Source organism: Typopeltis vanoorti, chromosome 20 (genome assembly GCF_054136105.1).
Source record: "Typopeltis vanoorti isolate ZY-2024b chromosome 20, IOZ_Tvanoo_1.0, whole genome shotgun sequence".
In the NCBI taxonomy this organism is placed as follows: Eukaryota; Metazoa; Arthropoda; class Arachnida; order Uropygi; family Thelyphonidae; genus Typopeltis; species Typopeltis vanoorti.
In genome coordinates, this window is record NC_143568.1 from 74,877,178 (window position 1) to 74,891,605 (window position 14,428).

Sequence of the window (14,428 nt, forward strand, 5' to 3'; positions counted from 1 at the left end):
AACACTTCCTCTCAGATCCTTTCCTATATCGTTAATGAACAAATTGAATAGTAGTGGTCCAAGAACAGAACCCTGCAGCACACCAGTATGTTATGTTATGTCACTTATCTTATTTATTTACAGCTCTTCCGTTGCCGACAAATTTATATTCTTTAAGCCGACTGCGTCAGCCAGCAATAGAAGTCTGAGACACAATTATAAACTACTGAAAACAATATAGGGATCAAGTGGTTTGCAGACGTGGTCCCCCTTTCTTAGTTGCTAATGGATTCCCCTCTAATTATGCATGGTCCAAATTTTAACAAGTGGTAACTCAATTCTCAGAACAATGACAGACTCATGAGGTTTAAATTAAAGAAGTACATTTATTTAGACAAAACACACACACACACACATATATATATATATATATATATATATATATATATATATATATACACATACACACTTTAGTCAGAGATTTCAATTCTAAAGAGCCTGAACTCCCCCCCCCCCTCTTAAATTTACATATCCAAAAAAAATTTACTCTAAAATCTTATGGTATCAATCTCGCACTCTTCTTTGTATAACTATATTCAGGCTCATTTAATTCTTACAGAGTACTCAGTTCCCATATATTGGAATAACACATATACATTCTACAATTCTAATGTGAAGCATATCAGACGTACTCCGTCCTGCAAAATTCACATGAGACAATATTCTGTCTTATGTTCTGGCTTTATCCTCCCCCAAAATTCAGTTAATATTTAAATTCAAATTTAATACAATCATAACAATGTTTCTTCTAACATAAACAGTCCGAAGCCTTGGTTCCCAGCTCAGTTTAAGCTTAGGGTGTTACTTGCTCTTTAGACATAGACAGAATGTCCAAAAGATTACAGTTCTTTAGATATAAAGTAGAAGTTGACTATATGGAACTCCTTAATGTTCTGTTTCTTATACCTTCTTTGGTTATTATTCAATTTAATACGAAAACTTGCATCTTACCGTTCTTGCTTTTCTGGTAATTGTTGGGACTTCCATAACTAGATTTCCAGGTTTCCTCACCGTATATTTCTTATGGCGTCCGCGACATTCTTCTATTCTATTTGAAAGAGATTCACCTCTTCGCTGTTTTATACATCGGCATGGCTAACCAACGGCTCTTTCTGGCAGCATTCCTTCAACGTGTCTACACTCAACACTGGCACGTACAGCAACGGGTGAATCTTGCCGGGCACGGCGGCAAGCTTCACAGCTATCCAGCACTTGGAACCAGGAACAAAAAAAAAGAGAATGATTGAATTCAGCACCGAAACCTATATACCTCATGTGAGTGCCCTCTCTTGGTGGCTACGTCACGCACATAGCAGCGGCCGATTGGTCACCGCAGCTCCGAACTATTTTTTGACGTGGCTCAATACACTTATTATCTTATATACATCTTTCAGTAATTATACATAATTTTCCTCTTTTAATTAATCCACAAACATTATCTATTTAAATTATGGGTTAGTCAAAATTCACTTAATATCTACAAAAATGTTTAGACACAGTTCTGAGTTACCAAGATGCACATTTTCTTCTGGTAGGCATAAGCATGTCCATATCCATGGCTTTTAACGTTACCTTATGTTGGGTTGGAAATGGGATAACTCATTAAAAGTGAGTTTGCACTTTTTCCGACACAACAAGTAGTCACAGGCCATCTTTTGGACTCTACTCCTGAATAAACCATTCTCTGATATCTCTCCATCAACCACCCTCCTATCCATCTCACCAACCCTATATTCATCCCCATATGCTGCAGTTTACTGATTAGAATTCCATGTGGTATCTTGTCAAAGGCCTTAGCAAGGTCCAGTAGAATCACTGTAAGCCCATTACCCTTATCCAGTTAAGCGTCACTGTGTTATAAAGCATGAACAAGTTACTGAGACATGATCTACCCAACAAAACCATGCTGTCCCCCCCATACAGTATCCCATTGTCATCTGTCCAGTCCTGTATTTTCCTCTTGACTATTTTCTCCAAGAACTTGACAAGATTCCTGATATGTTGATCGGTCGGTAATTTACAACAGCAGTCTTTGAACCTCCTTTATGCAGTGGAACTATTTTCCCTTCTTTCCACCCCCTCGGGACTAACCCCAACCCAAGACTCAAATTAAACAAAATGGTCAAGGGCACTGACAATTCTTTAGCTGCTTCACGTACGACACGACCTGGTATACCGACCCACAGATGTATCGACATTGAGGTTTTATAATAGATTATTCACCTCCACTTCATTCACCACAATTCCCATATAATCTATTGGTTCATTCATTCCTGCAATGTCACCACCTGGATGATATACTCTTGCAAAGTGTTCGCTCAATAATTCCACTATATTAACTGATTCGGTTACCTCCCTACCATTGGCATTATTTAAAATCATTCTGCCATATACATTTTCTCTTTTACTTGCAACATATTGAAAAAACTGTTTGGGATTCTCTTTATCCTGCATGGCTAATGTTCTTTCATAATCTGCTTTTGCTTCTGACCACACTTGATTTATTATTATTATTTAGTATAATGCAGTTTATTAGTATGGTATATGTTTTGTAGTCATTTAGCTGAGAATACTAAGTCTTCTAGAAAAAAAAACACAAAAAAATTCTGTTATACCAGGTGGTTTAATTTCTATATTGCAACCACTAGACGTCTGCTTGAACAAACCATTTAAAGATCACATGCGAGAAGAGTGGAATAATTGGATGTTGGCTGGTGAAAAATCATTTACAAATGATGGATCTATGCATGCTGCATCACTTGATATGTTGTGCAATTTTCTGATCAAAGCATGGAATAAAGTAAAAGTAGAGACTGTAATGAAATCATTTAAAAAGTGTATCTCTAATCTTAGATGGTATGGAAGATGATCTGTTGTGGGACACTGAAAACTAAATGAATTCATTGGATTCAAACTAGGATCCATATGACGATCATTTAAACAATGAATCTGAAGAACCATTTTCAACAGATGATGAAGAAATTAACATGAAAATTGAGGTTAATAATTATTTGTTTTTTAAGACTTGAATCTATTGTAATATTTTAAATAAATTTATGTAACAAAAAATTAATGCGATTTGGTTATAAACACTACCTTTTTCTTATATAACAATGTATTGCAACTACCTAAATGTTCATCCAAGAAATTTAAGCTTCCCTTTTTATACTTTCCGTATAAGACGACCCATGATTTTGAGGGGTTTTCTGTAGTATTCAAGTTGTCTTATATGCCGACATATACGGTATTTAATTTAAGTCCTCGGTATTCTATAGTATCCTGTGCTAGGCAGAGATGTCAAGTTATTTCTTTTCTTGTGAATTTATGTACATCTTTTTTGGAACACAACCACAGTAATGACTGTTTTGTCCTGAACAGAAATCAGCAAGGAGCATTACTATTAATGTTCCCTTTTCTCCAAGTTTTCTTAGATAGAAAGTTGAAATATTTGCACTTATGGTCTCATTCAAGGTACTGATCTGTTTTCAATTTTCCATTTTAAATTTGCCCACATCACTACTTGAAATTACTTGCCAATAAAGAAATTTCTTTTCTGTGTAGTATTTAATGGTTAAGTTGGTTTATCCTTCCACCTAATGACTTATGGTTAAGTTTCTATAATTCCTTGGCTGGCTAGCTTTCCCTTTTCCACCTTCAGTCCTCTCAAATCAAGTAATTGACTTCTTATATGTTTGGGCTTGTTTGTTTTCATTTGGATGGAGGATTAAACCAAGTATATAATTTGGGATAAAAATGGGAATAGTGACTGATGCAGAGGACATAGTGGAGTTGTTCATTGAACACTTTATTAGAGAAGTATGTTTTAATACTAGAGGAATAAGGTAGGTTTGAGGTTTAAAAGTGCAAAAGGAGTGTTTCAAATACTGAGTACTCCAGAGATGTCAGTAAAGCTGTGGGACTGGATGGTATTTCACTGCAGGTTTTGAGGGAACGTGCTAAAGAACTGAAGCGCCAATTGTTGACCTGGCTTTTCAACAGAAATCTGGCTATGGGAAAGGTACCCAAAGAATAGAAGGAAGGTAAGATATGCAATGGCACTAAGGGTGGTAGCAGACTGGAAGTGTCTAATTATTGGCCAGTTTGTGTGTCATCAGTAGTTATGGTCTTGGAGAAATTAGTGAGGGACCATATACAGCATTGGGCAGATGAGGGTAATGTTATCTGTGAGAATCAACATGGATTTGTTAAGGGGTGCTCTTGCTTTAGTAATATGATTGCCTTTTATAAAGTGACAAGTTGCAGTTGATGAGGGGAACGCATATACTGCAATTTTTTTGAATTTTGCAAAGGCATTTGACAGTGTGCCACATAAGCTTATACTTAAGTAGCAGCACGTGGGTTTAGATGTCAGGTTAGTCAACTGGATTCAGGATTGGCTGCCTCATAGGTATCGGAGAGTTGTGTATGGTCGGGCAATATCAAGGAGGCAGAAGATTACAAGTGGGGTTCCACATGGCTCACTACTAGGACCTGTATTTATATCAATGACATTGTCAATAGATTGCAGGGGATATTCAATTGTTTGCAGATGATGTGAAGCTGGGAAGGGTTATTAGTAATAGTGCAGATGTGGCAGCCTTACAAGAGGATTTGAATAAACTAGACAGCTGGGCAAATGAATGAGGGTGTCAGTTTAATGTAGCAAAATGTAAAGTCTTGAAGTTTGGGATACATCGATGGGAGGCTGCATGATTGGAGGAAGTGGGGAGACGAGATCTGGGGGGGGGGTGATGATTGATAGAAAACTGAAATTCAGGGAACATATTGCAAAGGTGGTGAAGGTAACACAGAGGATTACCTTATGCTGCAATACTGAGAAGAACGCTCACCTGCAGAGATAAGATTTATCATTCCATTGTATAATACCCTGATCAGACCACACTTAGACTATTGTTCTCAGATTTGGTCCCTGGGATTTGAAGGAGATAAAACTAACTGTGGAAAGGGTACAGAGATGGATAACAAAGATGGTTTCAGGACTGTACAATGTTAGTTATAAGGATTGGCTGAGGGAATGTGGATTGCAGAGTTTGGTGGATAAAAGGAGATGTAATATGATAAAGACTTTTAAACTGTTGAGAGGCAGTTGCAGGGTTGATACTGGGGAGTTCTTTCACTTGGTGGAACAGCGGGAAGGAGTGATGACAAGGGGCAATCCCTGGAAGTTATGAAAGGAAACTGAACAAGAGGGCAAGGAGTGGTTTCTTTGCATGGAGAGTGGTTGAACTGTGGAATGCATTGCCTGATAAGTCTTGAGCAAGAATGGTCAATGTGTTCAAGGAGTGGTATGATAGACTTTGTGTTTCCTAGGACGGTCTCTCACAGTCGGTCTCTTGACTCCATGGAAATCTGAATGATATTTCCTGATGAAGATAGAGTGGTTTTAACTTTAATGTGAGAAGTATTAAATGGCAGGACATTTGTACCCCATTGTATTGTAAAATTATTTCTGTCTTTTGTCAGAGATACTTCTGAAAAGGTAGCCAAAATGATACATGAACAATCTTCAGATTGATTTTAAATTAGAAACCCTTTTCTCTCTGATGGAGAAAGTGGTTCTAGTTTAATATTAGCATATTCAGTATATAGTGCTATCTGCCTGTAGGTTGACTGTTTTCAGCATTGGAAGAACTATTAATAATACATTCACCACAAAGATATGCATATGCCTACCATCACTGGAACACGTATATTATACTTGATGAAGTATATTCTTATTTAATCCTTTACCCAAGTATAAGTAAACCGAAGCATGTGCATGAAGAACCTTCATGACTAGTCTGTTTATATATAGGGGACTTCTCACTTCATATCAGTTACCTCAGTATCCCATAATCAAAAACATTATTGAATGAGTCACTGAGATTGGTTTTCACCTTTTGAGATCTCATCAGTGGGAGCCAGCCCTAAGAAGATACTAAGGTTAAATTAATGCAGAATATAATTATTCACGTGAATAGATATCAGTGTGATATACTAGGACTGGCGGAGTTGCGATGGACATCAGCAGGAAAGATACACGTAAATAGATGAGAAGTCATATGGTCATGGCATGACACCAAGCATGAAGCAGGAGTTGGTTTCCTTTTTAACAAAAAAAAAAGCTAGAAAGGCACTCTTGGGTTACAAACCAGTCAGTGAACAAATCATAGCAGCAAGATTTCAAGCAAAACCATTTAATATATCAATAGTCCAGATATATGCCCCTGTCTGACAGACAATAGAAACAATACCAAAGCAAGATGTACTAATTATCAAAGGAGATTGGAATGCCAAAGTCGGAATATATAATGGTTGGGAAAGAGTCATGGGAAAATATGGTTTTGGAGAAAGACTTGAACGAGGTGAAAAAATGTTAAAATTTGATGTGGACCACGAGATGATCTGTAACGCAAGATTCCAGCAAAACGAGTTTAGAAAATGGACGTGACGATCAAATGATGGGAAAAAACAAGAACATGATTGATATGATTAAAAGAAGATGGATGACATTAGTAGCAGTGTCGAACTTTTCAAGGAGTGGATATAGACTCGGATCATAGTTCAGTGATTGCAAACATCAAGTTGAAATTAAAAAGAAAATATCAACTCCATCGTCAGAAACGAAGAGAGCAAGAATAAGTGAAGCACAAATAGGAAGAAGGTACAAAATAGTGCTAGAGGAGAAACTTAGAAGTGTGGACAAAGAAAAAAATTTGATTCTAAGGGTGAAAGGAGTAATGAAGACGATAGAAGATGCAGTTGAAGAAACAGTACCAGAAGAAGAGAAGATCAAATAGAAATGTATTCGACAAGAAACACTGAAGTTAGTACAAGAGAAAAGAATGTTGAAGATAAGAAGGGATACATCAGAACAAATAGAGGAGCAATATAGAAGAAAGTGTAATGGGGTGAAAAAAAGCAGTCAGCCGTATAAGATAATGGTTAGAAGCCCAATGCAATAATATAGAACAGTACTATGGAGAGCATAAAACTAGGGAGGTGTACATAATGATTACAACCATTAAGAGAAGGTGGCAACCAAAACAGACCAGAGTTAAAGATGAAAAAGGCAAAATATTGATGAATAAAGATAAAATTGTACAGTGGTGGACGAGATACTGTAGAGAGTTATATGGGGGGGGGATAGATTTAGATAGCATTGAGAAACTGACTGAAGAATTGAAGCAGATATCACCACCAGGTAATGAGTATGATATGGAATCACTCGATTGGTATCGTGGACCTTGTTGATCCAGGCGAAATCGAGCCAGCATGTTGTAGCTGTTGATTGTATAGGCATCAGATAACAATTGTTTTTTCTTTACTGTCAGAGCATCAACACTTATCTGACCAACCCTCCTCCTTTATCCAGGCTTGGGACTGGCATGAGACCCCTAAGGATTGCATGGCAGCTTTTTGCTTTGCTTCCTGGCAAATCAGAATTAACTTGCAGCAGATTATTCGGTGCCTTTTAAAGGGCTCACATTCATCATTAGGTTCTGAAACATTAATGGTTGACTTCCAGAAAGCAATTATCAACACTTTTTCTAACATATTTACATCAACTATAACAGGTTTGTTATTTCATATGTCACAAAATCTTTATTGCAAAATTGTTGCCGTTGGTTTGAAGTTACACTATCAAACAGATGCTGAATTCAAAACAAAAATTAAATGCTTCATAGCATTAACATTTTTTTCAATGAGCGATTACTGATGGATTTGTTGAATTGACGATACACAACAAAAAGTTAATTTACGCAGCATCTCTTTTAATTTGCACAATTTTTAAATGATATCATTGTTCACCTTAATAATCTTTGCCTTTTTAATGATTTTATAACATCCTTTATTATCCATTGATTATTTGCGAAAATGTTTGTAGCGAATTTTCCTAGAATCTCAAGGAATAGGCTTTCATACTTTTCTATTTGATTTCTATGAAGTGGCCTTTTTCCAACAGATTCTCTAGCACTATAGAATAGAAGGCATGGGCTGCAAGTCTTGAGCAGCTGATGTGATGATACCAGATGGAGTCATTGTTTAGAGATTCTCATCTTTCCTTCTTTTGTCTCCCACCTAATAAAATTTTTATTTGTAAAAATTTCATTACGTGGGATATATATAGTGCCATTACATTATGTAAGGAGTGTTTTTTTATTTATATTAATTTTTTTTTGTTTTACATAGTCTGGAGTCACTTCTTTAGAGACCAAATATTGTACTTTTTTTTTTTTTCTTCTTCTAGGCCTTTAATTAGTGGTGTCGCATCGGGCAATGAAATTCACCTCACACAGTTGCAAACATACGTGCTCATGGTGGGATTCAAACTCGCTTCCTCGATTGGAGGTGGATATGCTAATCACTCAGCCAACTGGACCAGCAATAATAGAGATGCTTAAGCTCTAGAGCACTGGACACTGTAAATTTATGGAATATAGCTGGTCTTTAAGAGTGGATCATTTATGTATGAATAAGGGAAAAAAAGTAAGCTGTCTCCTAGAGATAGCTCACTTTTATTTAAGACTCACTCTTATGTGGTAAATATCAGATGGTTTGGATCTCATCGAAAGGAAGTTTGCTTGTGTATTGCAAAAGCTTTTCTTGATCTTGTGGCACCATTAGTTGTCCCTGTAGCAAACAAGGACACTGAATATAGGTGAAGGTGAGTGTCTAAGTCGGTGTCCCAGTCACTTCAGCTGACTTGTTTCTATTAGGGATATTTGGTGGCTTTCTTCAAGAATGACAGGAATGTGATTTTTCCATGTGTATGTACTGAAGGCATATGTCCCAAAGCTATTGATGGTATTAACTGCTCGTTGAGTAGTGATGTTCCATATCTGGGAACGATATGTAGTGCTTGACTGGTAGCACAGAGTTAGGGATGCCAACTTTTTTGTGGTCTGAAGGTGGTAACTAGTTTATTTCTTCAGAATTATTTAACTTCATGAATGTATGGGATTGTAATAGTTTTAGGAGGAAGAGAATGTGCATGGTATGAGATGTCAGTATTTTTGATCCAGTAGGGACTGTAGCCCTTGCTAAGAGGAGAGGACACATGTGAGGAAGGAAATGGATTTTATTCAATTATTAAGGGATAACTATCTGAAACAGCATGTAATTGAAAATACTAGGGGTGTGAGAGTGCTTGACCTGGTAATAGTATCTGAGAATTTGACTGTAATGAATATGACCATGTTGCCACCTATTGGTGAGAGTGATCATAAGGTCGATTTTTCAGCAGGTCGATGTTAACTGTAGTATTAAATGTATCTTCTGATGAATGGCCTGTCATTTTTTCAGATGTTTCACTGTGTTGATTGCCTGCACCATTTCTGCCTTTGAAGTATGCCTACTGGTCATTGTGCAATAACCTTTATGAGTAAGATTCTGCCTCCATTTTGAAGTCTAACTTTACAAAAGCAGCAGCAAACAAAACTATCACTTTTTAATCATTTGGACTTGCAAGTGAGATTGAAAACTACCATATCATTCCACTGGCTGTGCATGTGATTTGAATGATTGACATCAAAAATCCGTAAGATTTTTGGAGTCGTCGATGGCTCCAAATTTGGGTTCTGGAAAGCTAGAGTGACTATTACTGATGAACTATAGTTTTAGAATTGCAGAACCAAAATTACTTACTAGAATTTGATTTGAACTATCTGAAATAACTAATAAAAAATTATGCTCATTAATATATAGAATATATGCCAAAAATACTAGAATGAAAGTTTTTATATATATGTATATATACACATACATGAGAGGCTGTCTAATAACAAACCTATCAGATGAATTAAGCACCCTCATTAGAAAACTGAATATAAGAATGAATTTATAATAGTGGAAATTTTTAGGTTTTTACTTACAGAATATTAATATTGGGTAACTTAGTTTTTTCATGCAGTTTTATTTACATATTGTAGATAACTCATAATGGAGTTTTCAGGGGTATTAATCCTCAGTACTTGTAAGGTACTATATATAAATGCATCTTAAAATACAAACTGATAAATTTTAATTTGAAAATTTTAATGATTCACACTAATATATCTAACTTTCTTTTTGTTTTTAAAGATATGACTGCTCAACTTCCTAAACTTACTCAGCCTGCTCCAGATTTCAAGGGCACTGCTGTTGTAGAATCTGCCTTTAAAGAAATCAAACTTCATGATTACAAAGGGAAATATCTAGTTCTTTTTTTCTACCCGTTGGACTTGTAAGTTAACTTTTAGTTGCATTTGTTTTTAATATTACTTCAATAATTCTGGATAATATTTGTTACATTAGGATGTTCACTATGCTTCTAACTTGTGGTTATCACTTTTTTTTTTTGTCTTACAGCCTGGAAGAGATAAAAAAATTTTTTAAAGTATGTAGGGAAGGATAAGTTAATTATTTAAGAGAAAAAAAATTGTGCAAAAAAAAAAAAAAAAAATCCAATGTGCAATTTTTGGATGTTTGAAGATCATCTGTAGGTCAAAGATGACTTATGAGGATGGACTGAAAAGTTCTTGGCCTAACAATGGAAAAACAAATTTATAATTTCAAAATTATTTTTATTTTCAACATAATCTCCCTTAAGACTAATACTTTATTCCAGCAATGCTCCAGCATCATTATCTCATCTTTGTAGTGGTTCTCAGTAAGATCTGCAAAATACCCTTCTACAGCTGCAATCACCTCTTGATTCAAAGAAAAACACTGACTAGCAAGGAAGAGTTTATTTTGGGAAGAGATAGAGGTCAGAGGGAGCCAAATCTGGGGAATAGGGTGGATGTTCCAATAATTCATAGTGCAGATCCCTTAATTTTCCAATTGCCAGAACACCATTTGTCGGCAGGTGTATTGTCCTGATGCAAGATGGGTTTTCCCCTTCTGCAAACCGGGTCTTTTCTCATGAAATTTTTTTGTCTAGCCTGGTTAAAAGATCGGAATGATATTCCCCAGTTATTGTTTTTACCCTTTTCAAGATAATAAACAAAATGCCTTTTAGCATCCCATAACACAGATGCCATAACCTTTCCTGTGGGTGGAACTGTCTTCTGTGGCGCTGAACAACTGGCTTCTGTCCACTGTTTTGACTGCTGTTTGGATTCTGGTGTGTTATGGTGAATCCAAGTCTCAAAATCAATGCAGTTTTATTCTTGTTAAAATGCTCCAAGCACTGTTCAGAGATTTTCATGCAAGTGCATTTTTGATCTGCTATGAGCAAGCGTGGCACCCATCTTGCACAGAACCTTTTCATGTGCAATTCTTCATGCAAAATATATCCTACACGTTCTTTTGAAATGCCTATAGTCTCGATCCAATACCATATCATGCACTTGATCAATGATTTCTGGTGTTGTTACACTTTTTGGACGTCCTTCACATGTATCATCTTCAAGGCTGGTACAGCCACGTTTAAACTCGGCAGCCCATTTCTCAATTGTTGAAAACGAAGAAGAGTGCCCATAAACTTTTATGAACTTCGAATAAATTTCTTTTGGCATTAAATCTTCTTTTACAAAGAATTTTATAACTGCACGATACTCAATTTCATCTATTTCAAGGGATACAGATAACACTTTTGCTTCAGACAGCTGTATAAAACAAACTACGTAATAGAATGACTTGCAATTCCACATGGATGCTTATGACAGATGTACGAACTTAGAAAAAAAAAATCTTGCCAATAGTGTTACCATCTATGGTTGAGGCCAAAAAATTTTCAGATCACCATTGTACATTATCCAGTATGCCACCTTGCTTATTAGAGGTCTGAATTGGCAAAAACTTTGGTCTCCAGAGCTGACTTTCAGGAATACTTGCTCTTTAAACTCATCCATAATACCATTGTACTATAGATTCATTTCAGACAGATTATGGAGACTACAGCCATGTTGGAAATAATCACTATAGATTCGTTTTAAATTATGGAGACTACAACCATGCTAGAAATAATCGCTTTAATTTCCCGGTGTTTTGACCTTCATATTAAGATCATCTGGAGTACGCATGCACACACGGAAAACAGTACAAGGTATTCAGTTAACAGAACTATTATCAATACAATGCTGTATGCAGATACTCAGATTATATTACAAGACAATGAAGATGACCTTTAAAAATCGGTTTATGAATTAATAAGCCAACATTATAATTTAAAAATTTCACGAAAGTCATGGCATTTTAAAGGTTCAGATCATGTTAGATCAAAAATAATCATGGAAATAATAGAAAAGAAGTAAACTGTCACCTGTTCTATTATTTTACTTATTCAGGTTGCATAATAACATATCTAAAAATATAGATGAAAAACAAAATCGCAAGATCTGTGGAATAATTAAAAGGACACTGAATAAAAAAAGAGAGAAACTAGACTAAAATTTTATAAAGTAATGGCCACTCCCACTCTGTTATGTGGTTCAGAAATATGGACTGTTAATAAGAAAAATGAAAGTAAACTTAGAAATGGCTGTAGAAATGATTTTTTAAGAGCAGCTAAAGGATGCACAAAATTAGACCATATAAAAAATGAAGACCAGAAGAGAACATTACAACATAAATGAAAAGATCAAGTAATGTAGAGAGAAATGGAAAGAGTATATATTTTGGATGGAAAATTTAACTACCAAAAGAGGTGGATAAATATAGACCATAGGGAGACCTGTTGCATGATAGAAAGATAGTGAAACTAGACAGACGATGCCTAATCCTTGAGGAGGAGAATTTTTTTAAAACAATATTATATCGGTTTGCAAAATAGCCACACCTTTCAGCTTATTCAGTGATGTGATGTTTTGTATTTTTTAGATGCACTGGTTTGGTTTTTGTTGAAAGTTTATTTTTCACTTGGTTAGAATATAATAAATTTAGTTTAATCCTTTATCCAAGTGTGAGCAAACAAAGTTTGCGCCTGAAAGTATCTTCAGGACTGGGGTTGTACCACCTTACCCCAGTCCTGAAGATACTTTCAAGTGCAAACTTTGTTTGCTCACACTTGGATAAAGGATTAAACTAAATTTATTATATTCTAACCAAGTGAAAAATAAACTTTCAACATCTTCCTCTAAATCCAGAGTAATTTATTAAAAAGGTGGCACACCAATTGGTAACTCCGATAGGTAGAGATGACCTTGCTAATGCTTCTGACTGGTATCTCCACTTGGGCCTGGCTCCCACCGAAGAGACCTCAATAAAGGTCGAAACTAGTCTGGGTAGTGGCCCTTCCCTTAATGCATAACATTAGACATCTGCAAGGAGATGTGTTTTGCATAATAGGAGTGTTGGTAGCTTGCTCCACCTTTGCGAGGAGTCGCCCTGGTGTTGTACCACCTTACCCCAGTCCTGAAGATACTTTCAGGCGCAAACTTTGTTTGCTCACACTTGGAAAACGGATTAAACTAAATTTATTATATGGTTTTGTTTTTGTTTGAAATATTCACTGTCATATTTTATGGGTGTAATTAAAACAATAAAAAAAAACTTCAACAACATGTTAGATTACTATTTTTGTTATATTGTTTTGTAATGTACTGAGTGCAGCCTCTTATGTGCAAAAGGATTTTTCTTGTATCCTTTTTTACTTTCATGCTACCTGCACAAAAATTACCTTGCTCTTTCTCTAATTAGAAACACGAGCATGCAAAGAAAGTAAGTCAGAATTTAAACTTGAAAAAAAAATATTCTATGCAGTATGACATCTTTGAGTTCATTGCTTTTCTGCCAAGTACATGCTTGCATTAATAAGTTGCATCAAATTTCCTGTTTTTTCAACTAAAAATTGTGTACCTTTTTAGAAAATCATGTCAAGTGGGTAAGATTTGATAAGTAGACATGCATTGTATTAATTTTTTTTTTCCTGAACTATAGTTATCAAAATTATGATTGTTTGTTAGGTGGAGTTAGTGTGCATCTGCTCTTATAAAGCATGCCACTGCCCACAGTCTCATCCATTTCATGGTGTCATTTCTACTATACTTGGATCCCCTCCAAGAATGATTTGGCAGAGTAAATGGAAGCTAGATTATTTGCTATCTGTGAGAGTTCCTAATATCGTACTATCCAATGTGATCTTATTCCTATTTAGTGGTTGTGCTGTAGAACCATTTTGCTGCTGTACTCTCAGAAGGGAGCACAAAGTGCTTTAGTTTTGCATACTCTTGAGGCTGTTCCCCACACACAAAAAGGAGCAGAAACTGAAATCCTGATCTGAGGACCAAACATAGCAACAGTGACTTCTAGTAAGTCACTTCCTTTCACTTTGTCATGCATCATCACCTAGTCTTCATAGAAATCTAATGCTATTACATGGCATTTAATCTTAATTTAGTCTCGATGTCTCTTATTTGCATGTCTTCTGTAGTTTCAAGGGTTTTCGAAGATGAAAAATTAACAC

The 14,428-nt window shown here is 35.8% G+C and overlaps 1 protein-coding gene across 2 annotated transcripts in view; it reads left to right on the forward strand.

Annotated features, from left to right (window-relative positions):
* Window positions 1–14,428, forward strand: part of LOC150095570 (peroxiredoxin 2-like) — a 59,226-nt gene that overhangs the window by 28,309 nt on the left and 16,489 nt on the right. For both annotated transcript variants that reach the window (XM_090410453.1, XM_090410454.1), the window contains exon 2: window positions 10,123–10,264. In XM_090410453.1, the coding sequence (XP_090266579.1) occupies window positions 10,125–10,264 (140 nt within the window). In that variant the 5' untranslated portion in view covers window positions 10,123–10,124. The remainder of the gene's footprint in view (window positions 1–10,122; window positions 10,265–14,428) is intronic.